This window comes from Ailuropoda melanoleuca, chromosome 11 (assembly GCF_002007445.2).
Source record: "Ailuropoda melanoleuca isolate Jingjing chromosome 11, ASM200744v2, whole genome shotgun sequence".
Classification (NCBI taxonomy): Eukaryota; Metazoa; Chordata; class Mammalia; order Carnivora; family Ursidae; genus Ailuropoda; species Ailuropoda melanoleuca.
Window position 1 is genome coordinate 71207457 of NC_048228.1, and position 26025 is coordinate 71233481.

General features: G+C 40.3%; 1 protein-coding gene and 1 non-coding gene across 6 annotated transcripts in view; both read left to right on the forward strand.

Moving 5' to 3' along the window:
* Window positions 1-26025, forward strand: part of FRYL (FRY like transcription coactivator) — a 214058-nt gene that overhangs the window by 177257 nt on the left and 10776 nt on the right. For all 5 annotated transcript variants that reach the window (XM_034671839.1, XM_034671841.1, XM_034671837.1 and 2 more), the window contains 10 exons: window positions 362-559; window positions 3808-3969; window positions 4103-4177; window positions 4490-4666; window positions 9085-9288; window positions 9881-10048; window positions 16347-16597; window positions 18954-19161; window positions 21160-21309; window positions 22617-22715. In XM_034671839.1, the coding sequence (XP_034527730.1) occupies window positions 362-559; window positions 3808-3969; window positions 4103-4177; window positions 4490-4666; window positions 9085-9288; window positions 9881-10048; window positions 16347-16597; window positions 18954-19161; window positions 21160-21309; window positions 22617-22715 (1692 nt within the window). The remainder of the gene's footprint in view (window positions 1-361; window positions 560-3807; window positions 3970-4102; window positions 4178-4489; window positions 4667-9084; window positions 9289-9880; window positions 10049-16346; window positions 16598-18953; window positions 19162-21159; window positions 21310-22616; window positions 22716-26025) is intronic.
* LOC117804548 lies at window positions 23543-23645 on the forward strand. The gene has a single exon (XR_004629024.1). It is a non-coding gene; the product is annotated as a U6 spliceosomal RNA (small nuclear RNA).

The window sequence follows — 26025 nt, forward strand, 5'->3', positions numbered from 1 at the left end:
ATAACTTCATTCCTCTAGAAAGTTCACATGTATACAACCCCTCTGTTTACCACCACGGCGAGATTACTATATTAGACTTTCTAAATGAATATTTACAAAGCACTTATTGGGAGAAATGCAAGGCATTCTGAGTTGGTAGCATTATTGTTTATATGATGTCTCATAAATCTGACAGTAGAAAAATAATTTTCTTACCTGTCATAACTCAGACCCTCTGTTAAGGACCTTAAAGTAAAACTGAATGATTTACAAAAGTTTTTGTAGAAACAATATTTTCATTGTTCACAGTGTACACTAAATTTTTGTTCTTAACTAAAGATATGTTTGTAACTTTTATATGTCTGTTATTTTTTTAAACCAGAGTCCTTATTGGAAGGAAGCCCTTAACATATTAAAACTGGTGGTGTCTCGCTCTGCAAGTCTTGTCGTACCCAATGACATACCCAAGACCTATGTCGGAGATATAGGTTCTCCTGAAATATCCTTCACCAAGATTTTTAATAATGTCTCTAAGGAGTTGCCCGGGAAGACCTTAGATTTTCATTTTGATATATCTGAGGTAAGGTGCTCTGTGAGAAATTTTCATTTGTTCGTTTATTCATTCTCTCATTCAGCAAGTGTTGATTAAGCTCATACTCAGTAGGAAATGTGCTACGTGCTGTGAAAATGGTGTGGGGGTGGGGAAAAGCCCTATCCTTAGGGGAAACTTACAGACTCTTGGGGAAATGGGTAAATAAACCTTGTGATAAGTGCTTTGGTTGGAATTCAGCTAGAAGTGCTATAGGAAGACACAGCATGTACATCTATCCTGATCGGAGTGTCGAAAGATAAAGTAACCCTAGACAGGCATGTGTGGGGGTTTGGGGAGGGAAGATTAATGCAAGAAAAAACAGCATGTATGAATGAAGCCTTGTAAGTATGAGAAAGCATGGTGTTCTGGAAATTTCCAACTTCTAATATGCCTTGAGCACAGACTGTCGAGAATGGAGGTGTAGAGTAGGATAGGAGAGGAAGCTGAAGGCACAGGAAGGGGCAAGATCATAAGGATCTTGGATGCATCGTAACAAGATGGTTTTATCTTGAAGCAGTAGAAGCTCTTAAAGAATTTTTAACTGGAGAGAAAATAGTAGGATTTGCATTTTGGGAAGTTTCTTCTGGCAACAGGATGGAAAAATAGACCAGAGTGGAGGAGAGGGAAGTCAATAAGGAATCTGTTAGAATAATTGAAAGATAATGTTGGACTGTCTTTCGGCAATTGCAGAGGAAATGAAGAGGGTCAGGATGGTTTTCAGAAAGACCCAAGGAAGTCGTAGGATTTCATGGGAAGGAGAGGAGGTACTAAGTGAGAAGAGGCATCAAGGAGTGTTGCTTTGAGAGCTAGATGAATGTTGGTACCCTTCGGAGAGAATGAGAAGGCAAGGAGAGCAGATCCTAGCAGGAAGGGGAGGGTGACGAGGTCAGTCCGGGTGTACTCACTCTGACACTAAGACTCCTACCAGTGGAGCGGCCTAGGAGGCAATTAGATTTTAAGATCTGAAGTTTTAGAGGAAAACGTGGGTGGAAGTAACAATGTAAGGTCTTTAGTGTTTTATAAACGGGCAATTAAAATTGTGAAAGGAAAAATAAAACCAAAATAAACTAAGACTTGAGAAGCCCAGTACTTTAAAGAGAGACGCAGGGCCCCAGTGCAGAAGGGAACTTGGCCCTTGATTATGTCACATATTTAACACAAATCTCATATAAAAATTTTTGACCCTTGTTGGGAGCCTGCAATTTTTTTTTTCCAGCACCTGAACCCATTCTTATTGGCCTTGGTGCCATTAAAATAATTTTTTAGAAGCCAAAGAAGGAATTTTTCGAGAAGGCAGTTACTGAACAAGTACCGTAAGGAAGTTGAGAACCATAAATATGGAAGATCTGATCACTTTTGTATCAATCAAGATCACATAGATTAAAAATTTTTTTTTGCTGCTTAGCCTTGGTATCAGAATTTATCCCGAGCTTTATGGGTTATGTTTTTAGATAGAATGAAACTATGTTTATTGCTAATTTTTAGTTAATACCAGAATTCTGTCACGGAGTACATAGCATAGGATATGATGGAGAAACCAGGATTTCCTATTCCTAATTATCATGTCTAAAGCGGTGGGAAGAATTCTCAAAACACTTGATATGCTTAATTTCAATTCGTCTCATCCAGAATTCCTAAGTACCTGCTATGTGTAGGCAGTGGAGATAGAGTGAAGGAGCAGAGATGAATCACACAGGCTCCGGGGGCTCACATGTAATAGGGAAGACAGCCACATAAACAGAACACCAACACCTGGCAAGTGTCCACGTAGAAGTACTCAGGTGTGTGGTATCAGGGAAGGCCTCCTTGGAAGTCTGGAGTCCCCATTACAAGATGATCATGGATTTGGTTGGCTGGTGAATATTCCATGCAAAGAGGGCAGCATGTGCCAGACTACTGGTCCATAAGAACGTACTGTGTTTGGAACACAATAGCAAGTTCACTTTTGCTGGAGCGTGAAGTTCAGGCAGAAGTTGATGTCAGGGAGATAAGCAGGAACCACGTCATAAAGGGACTTGTATGACATGCAAATGACCTTGAGTATTATTTTCAAATGTAAATTCAAGACACTTCACAAAGCCAGTATGAATATAAATGAGTTTTCGATAATCACAGAATTTTTACTGATGTAAATTTGAAATGTTATACACCCAGTTTGTAGTAAGAAGCTACATAGATAGCTTCCTCTTCGGAGTTGTTGCTTAGCTTGAATATTTGCAAAAGCACATTATTGAAGCACATATAACAATACGCATGGAAAAAACACCAAAATGTTAATAGTTGTTAAATCTGAGTGATAATATTACAGGTGATGGGGCGCCTGGGTGGCACAGCGGTTAAGCGCCTGCCTTCGGCTCAGGGCGTGATCCCGGCGTTGTGGGATCGAGCCCCACATCAGGCTCCTCCGCTATGAGCCTGCTTCTTCTCTCCCACTCACCCTGCTTGTGTTCCCTCTCTCGCTGGCTGTCTCTATCTCTGTCGAATAAATAAATAAAATCTTTAAAAAAAAAAAAAAGATTACAGGTGATTTTTTTAAAAAATCATTTTGATATTTTCTGAGCTTTCAAAGAGGATATATTCTATAATGATGGAGGGAGATGTGGAGGTGGTGATTTTTAAAGAAAGCAGATCTCTATTTAAAATAGGAATAAGTTCTCAGATAGTCTTCTCAGAGAGTCATTTTCAATAAAATGAAGTCTCCTGATTTAAAAAAAAAAAAAAAAGACATCAAGGGGCACCTGGGTGGCTCAGTTGGTTAAGCATCTGCCTTCGGCTCAGTCATGATCCCTGGGTCCTGGGATGGAGCCCTGTGTCGGGCTCCCTGCTCAGCCGAGAGTCTGCTTCTCCCTCTCCCTCTGTGCCTCCCCCTGCTCATGCTCGCTGTCTCTCACTTGTTCTAAGTAAATAAATACAATATTTTATAAAATAAAAATTTTTAAAAAGACATCATAGGCGGTGCCTGGCTGGATCAATCAGAGAAGCATGCAACTCTTTGTCTCGGGGCCATGATTTTTGAGACCCACGTTGGGTGTGGAGATGACTTAAATAAATAAACTTTAAAAAATTAAAAAAAGACATTACCTTTGATTTTTGTAACCTCTACTTCATGCTAAGTAATCTTTCACCTTTTACTGTTTTTGGTTGTTTATTAAAAAAAAAAGTCCTCATAGAGACACTACTAATCCTTTCATGTTGAAATATCTGAGTCAGACACTGTCATTCTTGTTTCTGTGCAGACACCAATTATTGGAAATAAATACGGTGATCAGCATAGCGCCGCTGGGAGAAACGGGAAACCGAAAGTTATTGCCGTGACTAGGAGTACTTCCTCCACTTCTTCTGGTTCTAATTCTAATGCCTTGGTTCCTGTTAGTTGGAAAAGGCCACAGTTATCACAGGTACATTAAAAAAAAAACAAAAAAACACCAAAAGTGAATATTTATCGAAGAGTCAATTTTGTTGTATATATGACAGCTTGAGACTTTGTCTTATTTATTGGCAATCCTAACATTTGAATTTTGTTTTCCTTAGCGAAGAACAAGAGAAAAGCTAATGAATGTGCTTTCCCTCTGTGGTCCAGAATCTGGCCTTCCAAAGAATCCATCAGTGAGTAATCATGACGGCATGTGTAAAAATCCTGTTGTTCCATGAAGAAATGGAAATTACTCTGTCTCCTTGCTTGCCTTTTCTAACTTGCCTTACTTTACAGCATTAACTAAGAATGAAAAAGATATTACTTGTCTCTGGCACCTGGCAGTTATGGGAATTAAGTACTCAGCCAGTTAGACGTTAGCATGAAAACCAGATTAAAGCTCTGAGTTCATTGATGAGGCTTTGGTGGCTTCTCGGGCACCAATGCCTCAGATGCAGTGACAAAGCTGATGGTGGCTTTTTTTTCTTTTTTTGGCCGGGTGTCAGGTTGTATTTTCTTCTAATGAGGATTTGGAAGTCGGTGACCAACAGACCAGCCTAATTTCTGCAACAGAAGACATAATTCAGGAGGAAGAAGTAGCCGTGGAAGATAACAGCAGTGAACAACAGTTCGGCGTTTTTAAGGATTTTGACTTTTTAGATGTTGAATTGGAAGATGCAGAGGTAAGGATGTGGGCTCTCTGTTATCATATTTATAGTTTACAGTTGCAAGTGTATGAGAATTAAGGATTTGACCATAGGATCTTTACTTGTTAAGGTCAGTGAAAGGTCAAGAAGGTAAAAATCCAGATAAACAGGTGATGGGTATTAAGGAGGGCACTTGTGATGAGCACTGGGTGTGGTATGGAAGTGATGACTCACTAAATTCTACTCCTGAAACTAATATTACACCATATGTTAACTAACTAGAATTTAAATAAAAACTTGAATACATATATACATACATACATAATATTAAAAAGTAAAAATCTAAATTGAAACAAACATAACTAGTACAATTAGCAGCAGAAGTAGTCTGAAACAAACGAGGAAAGAGGAAATCTAATCCTTAATTTTTCTTCAGAAAATAAAAAGTGAAAAATGGGTTTCTTCCAAAGTAGGTCTTTAATTTAGGGCATGCTTAGACAGAAATATTTTGTATGAGCCAAACAAGTTAATATGCAGCAAAATGGTAAAAAAAAAAAAAAATTAAAATTTATCAAACACCATTTTAAAGTGTAAGTACAAACTCTTACACTAAATTGAGTCAAATTAAATGGGCTTCCATGATTACGAAGCCTTCAGCTCTCTACCTGTGACAGCCTCACCATTTCCTTCATGATGTTGCCAGCTCCCATTTTTAAATGACTCATTTTATTTAGCACCAGAGGGCTTTCTCCTCTAAATTGATTCAGTCGCAATTAAGTTGATAGTTGTGTGTCAGGTCAGGTGATTTCGAAATGGAAAATCTGACTCAGGAGGTGGATTTATTAGCTTACAGAACTGAGACAGTCCGGAGTTAGAGCGTATTTGCATGCGGCTCAGTGAGGTCTCTGATTATTCTCTGCGAGTCTCTGCCAGACGGTTATGACCACATGCAGCAGTGTCCAAAGCAAGTGAGGGTCACTTCAGAGATGCCCTTGAAGAAGCCAAGTGAAGAAGTTGCTCTCCTGAACGGTTTTAGCACACTTCCCGTCCTATTATTGGGCCACGCTGGGACATTTGCCAATTTCTGAAACGATCACTGTGGCAAAGAGAATAGGATTGCCCCAATCGTGTTAAGCTAGTTAGGGACCTATTCCTGTAGCTCAGTCCCCTAAACTTGCAACTCCGAAACCTGAAACGTTTATGTCACATAGGTTTAAAAAAATGTGCATTCTTAAATTTTTACATATCTCTCTCTTCAAGAAGCCCAGAATGCCTTGTCGTCTAGTATCCATACATGTCAGTTGAGATATCTTTCTCCAAAGAATTTATAGTCACTCATATAACTTGTATGCATTCATTGACCCTCTTGAAGGGATGTTTCCTTTGGCTCTAATAGGTGAGGGGGAATGAAACGCAGTGGCCTATGCCATGTCACACCTTTAGCTGCTGAGAGGAGACCAGTTTAGGGAGGTCCTCCTCTGTGCTTCAGCCTCCCCTGCGTGGAGGAGGATATGCACATGGTGGCTCAGGGTCAAACCAGATGCCTTTGCACTAGCTTGGAGGCTGTACAGGCTCCCGTGGAGTGGCTCACCATTGCCATATTCCCAAAGACCCAGGTTCACGGGAGCCCCAAACAGGTATTATTCAGCACCTTGTAGGGCAGTGGCTTTTGAACTTTTTTTTTTAACTGTAATCCATAGTTAAAGTATCTAAATACACATACCTTTAAAATTAAAGTTTCGGGGTGCCAGGGTGGCTCAGTCAGTTAAGCCTCCGACTCTTGGTTTTGGCTCAGGTCATGATCTGATGGGTCCTGGGATGGAGCCCCGTGTGAGGCTCCACACTCAGTGGGGAGTCTGCTTGCAGATTCTCTCCCTCCACCCTTCCTCCTGCTCGAGCGTGCACTCTCTCTCTTTCTCTCTCTCAAATAAAATAAATAAATCTTCAAAAATTTTAAAGTTTCAAGAAAATGCAGCCTTGGGCACCTGGCTGACTCAGTCAGTGGAGTGTGCAACTCGACCTTGGGGTCATGAGTTTGGGCCCCACATTGGGCATAGAGCTTACTTTTAAAAAAAAGAATATGCTGCCTTATTCTATTATGCACACTGATATTTCCTATCCTCTTTCAAGTTTTTTTCCAAAATGGCAGGTCATCACCCTCTAAAATTGACTTCACATCCCCAATTTGAAAAACATGTTGTAGGAAATAGGACTGGCTTGAATAATCAGGCAGGAAAGTGTGATGGATTCAGGAGGCCTGCTGTCCTACCTGAAGGGCATGAGCAGCTTTTCAGCTCTTTTGTAGTTATCGGCTTTTTTCATTTGAGTTTAAAATTTCTAAAGGCAGGCAGGCTCTTGACACGTTTGTAATGGTAAGGTTATTTATTTTGTTTGTTTTTAAAGAACTCTATAAATGCTTTCAAGTTTATCCCATACCCTAACATGTCAATAGTAATACATATGACTTTTTTTTTTTTTTTTTTTTTTTTTGAGAGGGAGAGTGGCGGGGGAAAGGAGTGAGAGAATCCTAAGCAGGCTCCATACCCAGCACGGAGCCCAACGCAGGCTTGATCTTACAGTCCTAAGGCCATGGCCTGAGCCGAAATCAAGAGCCTGATCCTTAACCAACTGTGCCAGCCAGGCACCCCAATAAATATGGCTTTTGAATAGAACCTTAGTCAAATTAAAGATGCTTAATGTAGTTTTTTCTTCAATTCAAGTCAGTGATTTGGGGAGGGTGGTGTTAATTTATACCTCATAATAAGGCAAATCAAATAATAGAGTTTTTTTAAAAACTTAAATATAATCTTTGGACTCCCGGGTGGCTCAGTCGGTTAAGCGTCTGCTTTCAGCTTATGTCATGATCCCAGGGTCGTGGGATCAAGTCCCGTGTCAGGCTCCCTACTCAGCAGGGAGCCTGTTTCTCCCTCTGCCTGCCACTCCCCCTGCTTGTGCACGCTTGCTGTCTGACAAATAAATAAAATCTTAATTAAAAAAAAAACAACCCTAATATAGTCTTGCTTAAAACATGGTCATAGGAAACACTTTGCAACAAAACGAATGGAACAGTTAATTAAACTTCTAAAATAGCCCCCAACCTTGAAAGTTCCCCATGAATATTCATTCATTCATTCAGACAACAACCCCAGTAGGGGGTTGCCATTACTCTGTGCTATGCTACATAATAATATTTGAAATCTCTTGTAGGAAGATAGCTTTTCAAACTTTGACCTGCAGGGCTTCTAATAGCCTGAGAAACAGGGAGAGGTCCCAGGACCAAATGGGCAGAACTCCTGGCTACCTTTTTTCAACCAAAACAGCTTGGGTTTTGTTCATCAGTTTTGCACAGCTGACTTCCATTTTAAATCTCATTTGAAATAAGTATTCCTTTGCTTTATTAAAAAAAAATTGAAAACCTCTACTCTGGACAGTCCCTCTTGAGTAAAGGAACACAAATCCTGTTTTGCTGGCCAGCTCATTGTAATTTGTCATATCAGGGCTTAAGAGAGAATATAAGAATTATATCCTTGCAAAAGGAGGGTCAGTTTAGAGTAACAGAAACATAACTTACATAAATCCTAAGTGGCGTGAAATTGAGATCTATCCTATTTCCTCTTGACCTTTTGAAGTTGTCAAAGGTTATGTTTTGATAGCTTTGATCTCGACTTTACACTGCTTTATAGCAAAAAATGGGTTTAGCCAGAACCATCCTGCAGGCTAAAATAATTGTGACCCTGTATGTTGTCAACTGAATGTGGGTATTTTAAGTCAGTTTTGCATCGTATCAAGTACTAAATCCATGTAAATTTTGAAGATTTTCTTACAGTTCGTGTTGCCAAGTGTATCATAGAAATGTTGTTTTAAGTGTCTGTCTCTGACTTCTTCATAATATATCTTGCATAAAACAGTAATTTGAATCACATGTTGGCTTCCAAATCAGAGCTTAATCCAGAGCTTGAATCAGTCTTTGGGTTTGAGAAATCACAGTTTTCCCCCAAAGTGTAGTGTATATTTAAATGTTTGTCTTCGTTCTTTCTAATTCTGTGTGTTTTCCTTTTTGCTAACCAGGAACTGCAGGTAAGTTGCAGCCTGGTGTTGTGGACTGTTCAATGTGTTGTCATTTGTGATGTATTTGTCTTCTTTGTAGTCTCATTTGTGTTTGTGCGTTACAATAGAAATGGCCTAGATAGTAGGTTTAGTTAGTCCCCAGTCATACAAGATAGAAAGTTAAGAAAACTATTCAGTTAAAACAGGATCAACCAACTCTTTTGAGCTCCTTAAGTATAAATATTTAATGATGTTTTAAAAGTTTCAAGAAATTGAAGGGCTGATTGAAACTCTGTTTATGATGATGCATTAAGTATTGTTCATCTTGGTATATGTTTTCCTGGTGTATTATGTTCACCATATACACATGTATCTGAGGGCTTAGAAATCATGTCTTACTTTTCCAGGGTGAAAGTATGGACAATTTCAACTGGGGAGTCCGCAGGCGCTCACTGGACAGTATTGACAAAGGGGACACTCCCTCCCTCCAGGAGTACCAGTGCTCCAGCAGCACCCCCAGCCTGAACCTGACCAACCAGGAGGATACGGACGAGTCCTCAGAAGAAGAAGCCGCGCTCACAGCAAGCCAGATACTCTCACGCACGCAGATGGTAAATAGTTACCTTCCTAGACAGCGACAGTTGGTCTCACTTTCCTCTTAACTTCCAACTTAGTAATTACTGTTTCTTGATTTTTCTGATTTTCTCATTTCACTTTGGGTAAAATGCACGCACTGAAATGAAAATGCAAAATTGCACTGATAATGGAGTGTTCCGTTTACGTGGCCGCTGCGCACCCCTTAGCAGCTCAGGCTGTTTCCTCCTCTCTCCCAGTGATGGCGAGGCCACCTCCGAAACTAATAATACATTATATATTGATTAAAAAAATAATATATATGACTAAAAATATGAGTCTCCGTTCAGGATGAACACAGTTACGTGGTGCTCTTGCACGTTGGTAGTTTTTGTTCGGTGAAATTGAACCTGTATGAACGGATGCCGTCGAGCTGGGGTAGCTGCTTGTATCAACAGCACCGACTCCGTGGTGGACAGAATGGGGGGCAAAGGTCGTTTTAGGAAGTCAAAGAAACTCTTTCTAACGAAGCTCCCAGAATATCTGATGACATAGAATCTGTTTCTTGTGGCCTTTGTGACCATCACTGACTCATGAATGAATTCCTTACTTTACTCTTTCTCCTCTTAGTTGAATAGTGATGGCCCTGCGGACGAAACGATGCCAGACCATCCCGATCTATTTCTTCAGTCTCAAGATTCCATGGGCAGCGTCTCAACAGAAGAAGTGCTTCAAATCAGAGATGAGACCCCAAGTTTGGAGGCTTCTCTAGACAATGCTAGCAGCCAGCTGCCTGAGGTGGGGAGAAACGCGGGCTGGTGCATGGCCAATCTGGGCTCTTTTTAGCTCTCCGTTACATCCCTTGCTTTTCTTCCAAAAGAGTTTTCATCTGATACATTAATTATTTGATTTGTTGCTAGTATTTTTAACCTGTTGGGTTGTTTTAAATGAAATTGTCAAATCTGCTAATTAAAAAAAAAAAGTTGCTGGATTAAGGAAATGACCTACAGGTTAAAAATAGTCTTGAGTGTTTTGAATGAGCATTTCGTGTTGCAGAGTGTGATTTCGGTCAATGTACAGACGCTTCTCTGGGGATGGGGAGCATCTTCTCTGGCGCTGTCTCTTCTTTGAAGGACCGCTTTTGTTTTTCCTTCTCTTTTTGCTTTGTGTTTGGGTTAATGTGATTGGTGCTATGATTGGGATTAAAACCTCAGGCCAGCTGTGTTAGCAGTTGGTTACGTGAAACCTTTTAAAAAGACGTTGGAACTACTAGTATTATGACTTTTGGAAAGGCCTGTGAGAAGTAAGCCAGATTCCAAGCTAATGACTGACCAAAAATAAGTAAGTATTAGTTTTCTTGATGTTTTTTTTTTTTCCTTAAGATTATTATAGATACTTTTTTTTTTTTAACTATAATTGCTATAGTTCTGTCATATGTGCTTTAATGCTTTGGTAAGTATTAGGAAAATATTTTTTTCACAGTTAACCAAGTGAATGTTACTAGATCTCATTATTTTAGTTAGTTGAATTCTCATGTTCTTATTAAGCTGACAGTGTATTTTTTACATTTTTAACAGTAACCAGAGTTTGAGATGAAGGCATTTTGGCATTTTTTTTAAATGTATGGCTAGTATGGCTTAAGTTTAGATAATTCAACAAATACTGAGATTTTCCTATGTGCCAGGCATTGAGTTAGGTGCTTGAAAGGTGATTAAGGCATGGTGATCCCGACTCTCAGGGAGTATATTGTCTATTAAGGAAGACAGAGAAGGTTAAAAAAAAAAAAAAAACAAACAAACAGGCATTACATTTCCATATGAGAAGCTTCATAACAGCCATGTCCGGGGCTTTGTGAAAACTCAGGAGAGACTGATCAGCTGAACGTTGGGGTGGTGGTGGTAAAGGACATGCTTCGTGGCAACTAGGACATTGCGGGGAGAGGGACAGCATGTGGAAAGACATGGCAACGTGAAATAACATGGTACTTTCAGGTAACAGCAGGAAATGGAGTATTTCTAGAGAATGAAATGGGAGGAGGAGGAGAAAAAGTAGAGATGGATAGGGTCTAAGACAAGAAGGGTCCTACATGCCACACCGAAGACTTAGACTTGATCTCAGGATGGTCAAAAATCATGAATTTTCATTGTTTCAAGAGATGCCAGTTCCATGACAAGCCCCGTACCAGATACCTAGATGGGAATACAGGGTGTGCAAGTAATCAGTGATTCAACCAGTATTTACTGAGCCCCTACTGCCTGCTGGTCACTATTCTGGGCACTGGGCATATGGTACTATGTGGAACAAAGGCTCCTGGTTTTATGGAGCTTAACTGTAGGAAAAGAAATGATGAACAGGTAAGACAAATAAAATATAAATAATATATCAGAAGCAATCATCCTCTTAGTCATACTAAGAAAATCTAGCAGTAATGTCGAATTGGTGAGGAAGAAAGTTAGGGTGGCATTTGAGGTGAAACCTGAGCGACAAGAAGATGTGGAGGGAGGGTGTCCCAGGCTGGGGAGGCGGCAGTCACAAAGGCTCTGGTGTAGCTGGAGAGCAGGCCGGCCAGTGAGGCTGGAGCACAGTGAATGGGGGGGCTGGTCCTAGAGCTGCACAGCAGAAGAGGATTTTAGGCAGAAGAGGGACACGATCTGATTTTGTTCTTTAAACTCTCTTTGTGTGTGTGGAAAAAGGAAAGTGGGTTCTAGTACCCGTCACCTGGAGCTTGCGGTCTAGGCACCTGTCCCCAGGGGAAGGCACGGTCTGGCTTGTGTTGTAGTGAAGTCCCTTTGTCGGAGGTGCGCAGGGTGGGCACGAGGAGGCTGAGGTGGGGACATACACCAGAGGAATATTGGCAAGCGGTAACGGGGCCTGAAGGATGAGCGCACGAAATGAGGGATGTTTGCAGGAGAGAACTGACCGATTTAGAGACGCACCTGAAGTAGACCGTAGTCCTTTCAGTTGTTGGGAGGCTTGTTATGTGAGTGTTAATTCCTAGTTAATAATCTGTTGACTGTGTCGGGTTTGGATCATAGCGTGTAAAAAAGATCTCATTAGAAATACTGGAAAACAGACCGATAGGGGAAATACCTTCTTAACAAAAGCAGTAAGGTTAATGGTTGTGTGTTGTCATTTCGTTTACTTGACAAATGGGAAGTCTTTTATTTTTGGTTATTAAAATAGCTATACTCACAGTAAACTGCTGATAGAAATCACTCCTATTTATTGGAAATAAATTAGAGATTCACATATATTTCCACACATATTGGAAACTGTGCTATTTCAGGTAGGACAGCCATTCATCCAACAGGACTGTATTTGATGGCTTGTTTCCAAGGCACTATAAAGTTCCTGATGGTCTTTTTTTTTCCTAAAGGAAAAACACTTCGCTTTACTAGGTTTATTTCCTTTTCCAGCTGCGGGTTTCATTTTCACTAGAAGCTTTGTGACACAGGTGAATGTGGATGGAGATACTCATAAACCATAGTATTTCATTTAAAAATAGTTCTTTTGGGGCGCCTGGGTGGCTCAGTCATTAAGCGTCTGCCTTCAGCTCAGGGCGTGATCCCAGCGTTCTGGGATCGAGCCCCACATCAGGCTGCTCCGCTGGGAACCTGCTTCTTCCTCTCCCACTCCCCCTGCTTGTGTTCCCTCTCTCGCTGGCTGTCTCTGTCAAATAAATAGATAAAAACTTTAAAGTCAAAAGAACTTTTTTTTTTTTTTAAGTTATCATCAAAAGAATGGCTAACCACAGGAGAATATTAGGTATTTTAGTCTAATTTGATTTTCCCTGATATCCCAAATAGTGACAATGACCTCAAATTGCCCTTTTTAAAAAAGCATGAAAACACCAAGATAATGAAATAAAACCATAATTCTGCTTTTAAAAGTAACTTCTTAGGAAGAGGAATTAATTTTATTTATTTATTTTTTTTTTTTTAAAGATTTTTTAATTTCTTTATTCAACAGACATAGAGACAGCCAGCGAGAGAGGGAACACAAGCAGGGGGAGTGGGAGAGGAAGAAGCAGGCTCATAGCAGAGGAGCCTGATGTGGGGCTCGATCCCATCGCCGGGATCACGCCCTGAGCCGAAGGCAGACGCTTAACCGCTGTGCCACCCAGGCGCCCCAAGGAAGAGGAATTAATTTTAATAGGTGAAATACTTTATGAGTTAAAGGAAGAATCCATTCCTAGAATTGTTTGAGTATCAGGAAGATAAAACAGAATAGGCTAAAGCATTTCATGTCACGACAGAAACTTCAGAGCCGTTTGCTCCTTTCTTCTCTGTAATATAGACAAATTACACTCTGAGCTGTTAAGGGATTAAATTCTTCATTTGCATTTACTAGAGAAACATTCACAGGGGAATTTTTTCTAGTATTTATAATAGTTTAGGTAGCTATTTATGGATGGCAGAAATTATTCCTTACAGGAAATGACTCTTTGAATGTAATTGTGGGGGGAGGGGTTGTGCACATACACACAGCACTGTGTAATAAGATAAAGTTCAAGAAAATTTGATTCTCATAATGTACGGGTAACAGTGGAATCCATTCCATTAGCCCAAACCACGCTCTTCATGAAATCTAGATGTTCCTAGTGTCAGCATATAGCATATATTAATAATTACAGATAAAATATCCATTTTCTAATTATTATTCAGTAACAAATGTCAACCGAATACTTCAAGTGTAAACTAATGAAAAGTGAGGACATTAAACTAAGAAGTTTGGTGGGTTATTTCAACATGGTATATTCAAACTGATGTAGAAGGAAAGATTAATGCTGATAAAATCCCTAGGCGTAGAAATACTTCCAGCTCTATCACATGAACTATCTTTCCAAGTAACTAATGCTTACCGCTTTAATGACCAAATCTTTTTTTAAAAAATTTCAGATGCAAACAGTGCATTGAATATAAGTTTTTGGAATGATTAAGGAATGATTGTCCTATATTATTTAAAAAGTGCTGTTCTGTACAGAGTCAGAATTTGCTTCTTTCCCTCCTTCACTAACTCCAGGCCAGTGTTCCTGTAATATCCTTCGTGTTTTCCTGCCATGTTTCTGTGCCATTCTCATCTTCTAAATCCTCTTCCCTGAAATGCTGTCTTGGTCCGCTCGGGCTGCTATTACAAAATACCAGAAACTGGGTAGCTTATCAACAATAGAGATTTACTTCTTAGAGTTCTAGAGGCCAAGGAGTCCAAGATCAAGGTGCCAGCTGATTCACTGTGTGGGGAAGCCTCTCTTCCTGGTAGCCCTTCTTGCTGTGTCCTCAAGTGGGAGAAAAAAGAACTAGCTGGCTCTCTGGCCTCTTCTTGTAAGGGCGCTTATCCCGTTCCTGAGAACCTCATCACTGCCCGAAGGCCCCACTGGGGGCTAGGGTTTCACCATCGGCATTCTGAGGGGATAAAAGCATTCAGTCCATGACACTATCACTCACCCATCTTTGTCAAAACCCAAGAGACCAGTCTCCATGCCTCAAGCAGATGTGACCTTTCCCATCTTTGAGTACCAGTAATCCTTTGTATTTTGCTCATAATATTTACCTTACGCTTAATGTACTCCAGATGATGATTATTTGCATATTAGACTAACCCTATTATTAGGTTGTGAACTAATTGTAGATAGTTATTGATTTATCCCAGAGCACTCAGCCCAGAATCTGGTCAAAATCCTTCATTCGTTTTATGTTATAGATGAATTTTACAAATGCATAAACTGAGGCCCAGACTGGTCTAAGGTCAGGGGCTGTTTCACTTACTTTTCATGTTTTGGAAAAAAATTCTACTTTGACCCAAGAAGAAAAGAAACTACTGTGCAACCAAGTAGTAACTTAGGATTAAGCACCTTTGAAAAGGAGATGATCTTTACTCCTAAAACCGAGACTGTTAGTGCTTATTTTCAAACCGATTAAACTAATATCCATGCACATTAAAATTAGTGTTAACGACGGAATAGGAGAAGACATTGGCAAATGACAAATCTGTTAAAGGATTAATATCCAAAATCTGTAAAGCACTTAGCAAACTCCCATCCAAGTACTAACCAGGCCCGACCCTGCTTAGCTTCCGAGATCAGAAGAGATCGGGCGCGTTCAGGGTGGTATGGCCGTAGACAGAACTTAGCAAACGCAACACCTAAAAAATAAATAATCCAGTTAAGAAATGGGCAGAAGACATGAACAGACTTTTTCCGAAGAAGATATACAGATGGCCCACAGACACATGCAGAGATGCTCAACATCACTCATTTTCAGGGAAATTCAAATCAAAACCACAATGAGATACCACCTCACACCTGTCAGAATGGCTAAAATTAACAACTCAAGAAACAACAGATGTTGGTGAGAATGTGGAGAAAGGGGAACCCTCTTGCACTGTTGTGGGAATGCAGACTGGTGCAGCCACAGTATGGAAAACAGTATGGAGATTCCTCAGAAGTTAAAAATAGAACTACCCTATGACCCAGCAATTACACCACTAGGTATTTACCCAAAGGATACAAAAATACAGATTCACAGGGGTACATGCACCCCGATGTTTATAGCAGCATTATCAGCAATAGCCAAACTATGGAGAGAGCCCAAATGCCCATTGAGTGATGAATGGATAAAGACGATGTGGTATATATATATATAATGGACTATTAATCAGCCATCTAAAAGAATGAAGTGTTGCCATTTGCAGTATGTGAATGGAGCTAGAATGTATAATGCTAAGCGAAATAAGTCAGAAAAATAAATACCGTATGATTTCATTCATATGTGGAATTTAAGAAACAAAACAGAGGAACATAGGGGAAGGGGGAAAAGAGGGAAGCAAACCATAATAGACTCGACTATGGAGAACAAACTGAGGGTTGATGGAGGGGAGGTGGGGGGAGGGGGGGCTAAATGGGTGATGGGGATTAAGGAGGGCACTTGTTAGGATGAGCACTGGGTGTCATATGTGAGCGGTGAATCACTAAATTCTACACCTGAAGCCAATTTTACCATGTATGTTAACTAACTAGAATTATTTTTAAAACTTGAAATAAAATTTTTTAAATTTTCTGATGTTTTTAAACTTGATAAAAAATGTGATTGTTTTACAGGATACAAGTTCAGTATTAAAGGAGGAACAGGTTATTACAGCCTTTGAAGATGAAGGTTCATACATAATTCAGGAACAGCAGGATTCTCTTGTGTGCCGGGGGATTCTGGACTTAGAAGACACTGACATGCCGGAGCCCCTCGCTCCAGAAAGCTACCCTGAGTCCATCTGTGAGGAAGATGTTACCTTGGCTTTGAAAGAACTAGATGAACGATGTGAAGAAGAAGAAGCCGACTTCTCTGGACTGTCTAGGTGAGGATGAGGTGGTATTTTCTGAGCCCCTCCCAAATATGACCCTCTATGCCAGTGGACTTACTTTTGTTTCTGTGTTTTAGCCTAGAATCATATTTGCCTTCGTGTTAAAAGATAAAGTGACTGTGATGGGTTCATTTGCTGTTATTAACCTTCAGTTTGGTTAAAGAAAAACACAGCACAGTGAGCAATTCTACACCGAATACCTATTTTGGCAAAATGCCAAATGGCCAGTTGTTAAAATCAGTATTTGGCTATGGCCAGAGCCAAGTATCAAGATCATGGGATGAACTTCTGTGATACTAAAATAAATCTGAGATAGATCCAAAAAATTATTTTATAATTTCCTCATCAGTGGTCAGAGTTGTAAAGTTTGACTTATGTAATGGGCAGAAGTGATCATTTCTTGGTAGATTACTAGATTACTCCTTGTAAAATGTTCTTGTTCCATACATTCAAAATATATTATCACAAAGTATGAAGAATTCCCAGAGAGGGCATTTCCTTCCTCATGGGCTAATAAAATTGAATAATCAATTACTGCATATAGTTCTTAGAGGTAATCTTGGTGGCAGTGATGAAACGTGTAAACCAAACAGTTCTATAATGATTAGAATTATGATATAATCTAATACCTACTATTTTTCTTTAAGTTTTATAAGTATTTGTTGCTCAAAATGTTCTTTATAAAGGTATCTAGCTTCATGCACTATCTGTGTATCTATTTCCCCATTCAGTAATTTCAAGCTCCTTGATAATTATTTTTATACAAATATTTAGTAATCATCAAATATTTCAGAGTTTCCCTCTTAAAATAAAAACCATTCATTTGTATTTCAAGTGATAATAGGGGTGCGTGTGTGTGTGTTGTGCGTGTGTGTTTTAAAGTAAGCTCTACACCCAACGTGGGGCTTGAACTCACAACCCCGAGATCGAGAGTTGCGGGCTCCTCCAGCTGAGCCGGTCAGGCGCCCCCTCAAGTGATAATAGAGTTTTAACATACACAACACAGAAGGAAATTTTCACTCCTCAGTATATCTAGAATATTTTCCTATATTTGAAAGTGCATGTTCAGGTATTAACCACCTTGGCGACACACCTTGTTGATATGACCGATTTGGACGGCAGAAACCTCTGCAATCACCCCTTCATTCCCGTGCACAAAGCCAGGGACACCGGAGATGATGTGGAGGTAGATATTCAACTATTGGGCTTTCTAGAAGGTTGAAGCCAAATGATGGACTTCAGCCAAATATTGAAGATGAACTAGAGTAGTGCATCCCTACTAAATACAGAGGATAGCCACCCAAGCTAACAGGAAATACATTTTGTTAAAATCAATCACCACAGTGACGTTGTAGAAATATACTGTTTTGAGGTATACCAAAGTTTTCACTTCAGATGTCTGTTTTATTTTGATCTTTTCCGCCATCTTTACTCAGATCCCTCCCTTCCATATGAATTGCTCCGTAATTTCTGTAAAGCCTTATAGAGCTACTTTGTCACATGAAACACGCAATTAGGCCTTGAGTAACACTTTCTTTATGGAGTGTCTGACTCAAACACCTCTTCATCTCTAAGACCCAGAGTTACACATTTCTTTATAGAATGTCTACCCCAGACAGATCTTCCTCTCTTTTCATTGTTGTTTTTGTTTATATTACCTGACTTGTTGGGATTATAAATTCCTCAGAAGAGATGGCCAACTCTTATTTTTCTTTGTTACACACCGCAAGGCATATAGCATATACTCATGAAATAGCTGAACTGCCAGTGTGTGTTGAGGCTTATAACCTTGGGTTTGGACCCATAGTCTTGGGTTCAAATTCTGCCTGCATTTCCTACCCAATAACCTAGGCACAGTATTTAACGTCACTGAACTTTTTGTTCCTTCAAGGTAAACTGAGGTAATATGAGCCTAACCTTCAGAGTTGCTGTGAAGATGGACTGAAACAGTCCTATAAAGCAGCTAAGCTAGCCCCTGACCCAAAAGTCAATAGCCAGGACGCTTGACATGTTATCATCATCTACTCAGACCTGTTCAATTTAAAAGCCTCCAAAATTGATCATTAAAAATGAAAGCATTCTAATCTGAGTTATTCACAGAAGTTGCTGAGATTATTGCACGGCACTGGCATATTATAGGACTTGGCTTGTTTTAAGGTGGTTGCTTGAAAGTAAATTTCTAATTCCAAAGATGCTAAGTAGAAAGAACACAGAAATCTGCTTATTTGTACTTTCTTATAAAGTTTAGGTTGTTGTACACTTTCTAAATCAATGAGTAAATTTGAATAAAAATATGTTGGATGACTATTTTAAGATAGCATTATGATTACTGTGATATTTGTATTAACAGTCAAGATGAAGAAGAGCAAGATGGCTTCCCGGAAGTCCAGACATCGCCTCTACCATCACCGTTTCTTTCTGCCATCATAGCTGCTTTTCAGCCAGTAGCGTGTGACGATGAGGAAGAAGCCTGGCGCTGCCATGTCAACCAGATGCTGTCTGACACTGACGGGTCCTGTGCGGTGTTTACTTTCCATGTGTTTTCCAGGCTGTTTCAGGTCCGTGAGGTTTAAAGTGTTCTGAATTTATATTAACAGTTACCTGATAGAGTTATGGCTTTTTTTTTTAATCTAAAATTAGTATCTCACATTCTATTTTCTTTCATTTTTTTTCAAATTCTATTTTCTATTTTTATTTTTCTTAGTGTCTCAAATTTTAATCTTTCCCCTGATGTTCTTTAAATTTCTTTTTCCTCCTGGAGCTGCTGGGTGGCGAAGTCCATTGAGCGTCCAGCTCTTGGTTTCGGTTCAAGTTATGATGTTAGAGTCATGAGATCAAGCCCCACGTTGGACTCCACGCTCAGAGCTGAGTCTGCCTTGGGTTTCTCTCTCCCTCTCCCTCCCTTTTAGAGGGAACCTCTCTCCCCCTACTCTCTAAAATAAATAAATCTTTAAAAAAAATTTTCCCAAAGATAGTGATATTATTTAAATTTATATTGTGACACTGTAGTATAGCTGATAATTTATACAATGACTAGTACAGTTATCTCCCTTCAGACAACTAAAAACTTGAAAACAACATCTGATAATTTTCTGCAGTAGGGTGGGCACCATCCAGGATGCCAAACAAATATAAAGCATGGTCCCTGCCTTCAAAAGGTTTACAGTCACTATCATAAAACAGTTTATAGGGGCGCCTGGGTGGCACAGCGGTTAAGCGTCTGCCTTCAGCTCAGGGCGTGATCTCGGCGTTATGGGATCGAGCCCCATATCGGGCTCTTCCCGCTATGAGCCTGCTTCTTCCTCTCCCACTCCCCCTGCTTGTGTTCCCTCTCTCGCTGGCTGTCTCTATCTCTGTCGAATAAATAAATAAAAAAAAATCTTAAAAAAAAAAAAAAATAAAATAAAAAAAATAAAATAAAACAGTTTATAATTTGGTACTAAATTAATTGGCTGTGTCTCCACACACCTCAAAAATTTTAGCTAAGATTGCTTCCAACGGTAGAAATACTAACATGAGCTCACCTGTATTGAGTGCTCACTACAGGCATTGTGCTTAAATGCTTTACGTTATTTAAGTCCTAGAACAGACCTATGAAACATAGATGTATTTCTGGCATTCTGTAGCCAGGGAAACTAAGGCACAGAGAAATGCCAGTTCGGTCTTTATGCTCTGAACTACCTACCACTTTTCCTCTCGACCTCAGCAAATGCTGTCCATCTTGGGAGACTGAGCTAAGTACATATTCTCAGTGGAGCTTTTCCAGCCACTCCAACCTCCAGTCTCTTCCTCCTGGAAGTTGTTTAGCGCTCATGAACCAGAGCATTCCTTTCTTTTATTCTGTACTTTCGCACTGCTACTTGGTTTCCTATTTATGTACCTTTTTCTTTCCAATGATAATTTGTTTCCTGATGCTTGAGATTGTAGCTCATGCTTTTATTATTATTAAATGATACCCAACAGTGCTACACATACACGTGTGGGAACACATGAACTATTTGTATAATTATACTATTGATAATGTAGTCTAAGTCATTGAGTGCTCATTATGGGTGAGGCACTATCTACTTTATGTTAATGAGTATTCTTGAGTTTTGAGAAGATAGTACCCTTAATGCATTTTTATGCTTTAATTAAATCAGATGGCAGCCCGTGGCCAAGCACAGTAAACTGCATTTACTGCAAGTTTCTTTCTGGTAGAACTTCAGAGGAGCTAATTCTTCAGACATATAAGGACTTTATTTCCAGTGATGTACAGTGTGTATTCCTTCTATCTCTCCTAATGAAAAAAAATCTCAGGAATGGGGAGATGAATGGCATGAATCAGTATTTTTTTAGTAGTACAATTTTGTAAATTTCTGATCATTTTTTTAAATTAACATTTCCTAAAGAAGCGCCTAAAAACATGGATTTATAGACCAGTTATTAGAATTCTATATATCACTACAATAATAATTTTAAAAGAAAAGTTTGCCCTAATTATAACTTATGTTTCTTAAAGATGAAAAGAGGCCTCCTTATGAAACACTAAAAATTTTTAATGCTTTTCTCCATAGACAATTCAAAGAAGGTTTGGAAATATAACTAATGAGGCAGTCAGCTTTCTCGGTGAGAGTCTGCAGCGCATTGGTACCAAATTTAAAAGTTCACTGGAAGTGATGATGATGTGTTCAGAATGCCCAACAGTCTTTGTGGATGCTGAAACAGTAAGTGTTTTGGGAAAGTTTATTATAAAGACTAAATTTGAATGGCACCAATCAGTAAACGGTCTTTTTTTTTTAAGGCAATTCGGAATTTTGAAATGTAAAGGTTTATATTTTCAATTTGACTAAAAATATCCAGAAAAATATAATTCCAGTGTATTATATGCAGTGACTTGTGACTGTTTCTGATACTGAGCCCTCACTGTCCCTACCCTTCACAGAGTCCTAGATGGGGAAGCTAGAGGGTCCTACTCTGGCCATGGGTACTTCTTTCCTGATTCTTGAATGAAAGTGGGTAGGAGAGGGCTAGACCTACCCCCATGAAGAACCCAGAGCTCAGTCTTCCCATTTTGTTTCCAAACATACTCATGGATCATGTATTAAGATATTTAGAGAGGGGCACCTGGATGCGTCAGTCGGTTAAACGTCTGACTCTCGATTCCAGTTCAGGTCGTGATCTCTCAGGGTGGTGAGATCAAGCCCCGCTTTGGGCTCCACACTGGACATGGAGCCTGCTGAAGATTATCTCCCTCTCCCTCTCTCAAGAAAAAAAAAAAAAAAAGATATTTAGAAAACTAAGGTTTAAGTAACTTCAAGGGTGTTACTTTAAGGTATATACTAGTCTGGCATGCCATTTCTCACCTAAGGCAGTTCTTGAAAGCATTTGAAGGCACGCTTGTCCTTGCTGGCGTCCCTGAAATCTCACTGCATTCATACTCTGTTTCAGTGAAAGGTCACCCCTTAGTATGGGACAGAGTGCAGTAGAGGGACACTGGCACTAGGTTGGGCGGAAAACCAACTAACAGAAATTCCAGGACCCAAAAGTTGCCAGCCTCATGACTGTGATCAGAAATGATTACCTGGGGGAACCCGGCTGGCTCCGTCAGTTGGGCTCAGGTCGTGATCCTGGGGTCCTGGGATCAAGCCCCACATCGGGCTCCCTGCTCAGCAGGGAGGCCGCTTCTCCCTCTTCCCCCCCACCTCCGCTCTTGCGCGTGCTCTCTCACACTCTCTCTCTCGCTCTCCCTCAAATAAATAAAATATTTTAGAAAAAGAAAAAAGAGAGGGGGCGCCTGGGTGGCACAGCGGTTAAGCATCTGCCTTCGGCTCAGGGCGTGATCCCGGTGTTATGGGATCGAGTCCCACATCAGGCTCCTCTGCTGTGAGCCTGCTTCTTCCTCTCCCACTCCCTGCTTGTGTTCCCTCTCTCGCTGGCTGTCTCTATCTCTGTCAAATAAATAAATAAAATCTTTAAAAAAGAAAAAAGAAAAAAGAAATGATAACCTGGATCAATGTTTCTGATTTGACAGCTGATGTCATGTGGTTTGCTGGAAACACTCAAGTTCAGCGTTTTGGAGTTGCAAGAACACCTGGATACATACAATGCCAAGCGGGAAGCAGCTGAGCAGGTCAGTCTCGTTTTACCATGTGAAAAAAACAGCTTCTTGCTTTTGACATTAGAAATGTTAACTTGGCAGCAGAATCGCCAAGATAGAAAAGAGGACCTCTTCGCACTTGCCTCAGGGTTTTCCTGAGAAACGCAGGGCCTGCTCTGAACTCTGTCCAGTGAATGCCTATCTTTGGCTTTTAGAAGTCAGTCCTCTAAGAGCCTAAGAACACCTTGGAGAGCCATAGCTTTATAAAGTCTATGCAGCTGTCACCAGCGCACATGGGGAGATCAGAGCGTCCGTTCTCCCAGGAGGCACGACGCTAACGTGGTCTAGAAAGTGTGTGACCTGTGACGACGCCCGGATCTCTTCCCTGGGATGTGTATGTGGGCAAAGGGAGGGAGGGACACGTAGATGGTAGACCGTGCTTGCGAGGAAATGCTCCTTCAGCTCCCACCTGGCGCTGCAAAGCAACACTAGTTCCACTTCCGGAGAGTAAAGGCTTTCAATGAGCAGGGGCAGAAAAACTGAAAAATGTTTTCTCCTTTTCACACAAACGATGTATAGTGGGCATTTTTTCTCCTAGAATAGATGGAGCTTTCACTGAGTAGTATTTAAAGATTTTTTTTTTTAATTTTTATTTATTCGACAGAGATAGAGACAGCCAGCGAGAGAGGGAACACAAGCAGGGGGAGTGGGAGAGGAAGAAGCAGGCTCATAGCAGAGGAGCCTGATGTGGGGCTGGATCCCATAACGCCGGGATCACGCCCTGAGCCGAAGGCAGACGCTTAACCGCTGTGCCACCCAGGCGCCCCTCACTGAGTAGTATTAAATATCTGTGCCATGGAGTGCTGCTTCGGCAGCACTTCTGCTAAAATTGGAATACAGAGGAGATTAGCTTGGTCCCTGCGCAAGGATGACATGAAAATTCGTGAAGCATTCCATAATTTTTGGAATATTCCTCAGCCATCAAAAAGAATGAAATCCTGCCATTTGCAACGACATAGCTGGAACTAGAGGGTATGATGCTAACCAAAATCAGTCAGTCAGAGAAAGAAAGATACCACATGATTTCATTCATACGTGGAATGTAAGAAACAAAACAAATGAACATGGGGGAAAGAGAGGCAAACCAAGAAACAGACTCCTAATTATAGAGAACAAAGTGAGGGTTGCTGGGGGGAGGGGAGGTGGGGCTAAACAGGTGATGGGGATTAAGGAGTGCCCTTGTTGTGATGAGCACCAGGTGTTGTAAGTCAGTGATGAATCACTAAATTCTACACCTGAAACTAATTTTATATACTTTAAAAAAAATTTTATCACATGTAAAGGCTTATCAAAAGTATAAAATCTGGCTCTTACTCCCTTAATATACTAGGTAAGAATATAAAGCATAAACACTGTATATGAATAATTAGTAACAAAAGTAAAGTGTCAATTTATAGCTATAAATGAAAGTACTGGCAGTGAAAGAGACTTCACAAAACTGTACCAGTCTAGTAGACCTGGTGCTATATAGTGATCTCCAAAGAGAGGTCACTTTGGGCTATTAGGAAAACCTCACAGACTAGAGATCAGACGTTAGGCCTTGACAGACGGTAATTTTAGATTGGGGGATTCCTTCAGGGAAAGAATATGGTATGAGAAAATACTTATATTAAGGCTTTCTCCTTTTCTACAGGAGGAGGGGATCTTATATTTGGACGGAAAGAATAATGACAGATTGGTAAAGAGGGAAGAGCATTGGGAAAGTATCGGGCAAGATCTGGTCATCTTACAAATACAGTTGTCCCCCTTATCTGTGGGGGATACATTGCCAGAGCCCCAGTGGGTGCCCGCAACCATAGATAGTACCAGAACCCTATTTAAACTGTGTTTTTTCCTGTCCATGAGGAAGTTTATAAAGTAGGCTCAGTAAAAGATTAGCAACAATAATAAAATGGAACAATTGTAACAATAGGCTGTAACAGATGTTATGTGAAGGTGGTCTCTCTTTCTCTCAAAATATGTTATTGTACTGGACTTGCCCTTCTTCTTGTGATGATGTGGGGTGATACAGTGCCTTCAGGATGAGATGGAGAGGGGAATGATGTAGCCTTGTGACGCAGCATCAGGCTACTGTTGACCTCCTAACGATCGGTCAGAGGAGGATCACTGCTTCCGGGCTGCCATTGACTTGGGGTGACTGACACCACACTGCCATGGACACTCTTGTGTGTGTCTTTATGTACCTGTGTTTATGTATCTGTTGAGTATCTAGGAGTAGAATTGCTGGGTCATGGGGTGTGCATATGTCCAACTCTAGTAGATTTTGCCGTGAACTTTTCTAAAAGATGCTCTATCAGTTTATAATCCCTGCAGAAGTGTGTGCAAGAGTTACTAGTGCTTCATACCTTCGCCACCACTTGGTATTTCCAGCTTTTAACATTTTAGTCGTTCTGGTGTGTGTGCAGTATTTTATGATATTATTGTGCATTTTCCGTGATGACTTGAGTACCTACTCAAATGGATATTTTCATTTAGGTATTTTTTGAACTGTGCCTTCAAGTATCTTGCCCATTTTTGTAAATGGGTTATTTATGGCTTTCTTATTGGTTTGTAGGAGTTCTTTATTCTAAACACAAGCCTTTTACTGGGTATATGTATTATAAATTTTTTCCCTTCTCTGTGGCTAGCATTTTCACTATCTTTGATGAACACAAGTTTTTAATTTTAATTAAGTCCAAGTTATCCGTCTCTTTTCCATTATGGTTAGTGCCTTTTGTGTCTTCAAAATATTTGCCTACTGTGGAAGCTGTGATAGATTGCTACAGTTAATGACCTTGATAAATCATGCCTCTCTCTGTCCACACCCTTTTATAACTTGGCTTTGCTGTTCCTTCCATCAACGGATGGAGTCTAGTTCCCTATCTCTTAAATCTGAGATATCCTTGTCTTTTCCTGACCAGTCGAATTCAGAAACAATGCTGTGCAATTTCTGAGTTTAGCACGTAGGCCTTTTGCAGCTTCTGCGTTTGCCATCATGCCAGTCCAAGTGTAAATTGGGATAAACTCTGGAAAACTAATTTGACCCTTAGCCTACTGGAGAACTAGAGGCCATGTCGAGGAGAATGGAGGCATCCCAGCTGACAGCTAGTATGCCAGGCATTTAAGTGAGGCCAACTTAGAATTTCTAGCCCCTGTCAACTCATCAGATGACTGTGGACTCATGAGTAGGCAAGACCAGAAGAAACTCCCAGGCAACACAGATTAGTCTTGTTGTTTTAAGCCCTTTTTAGAGAGGTTAGTGATACAGCAATAGATACCATTTATAATAGGAAAACATCAAACA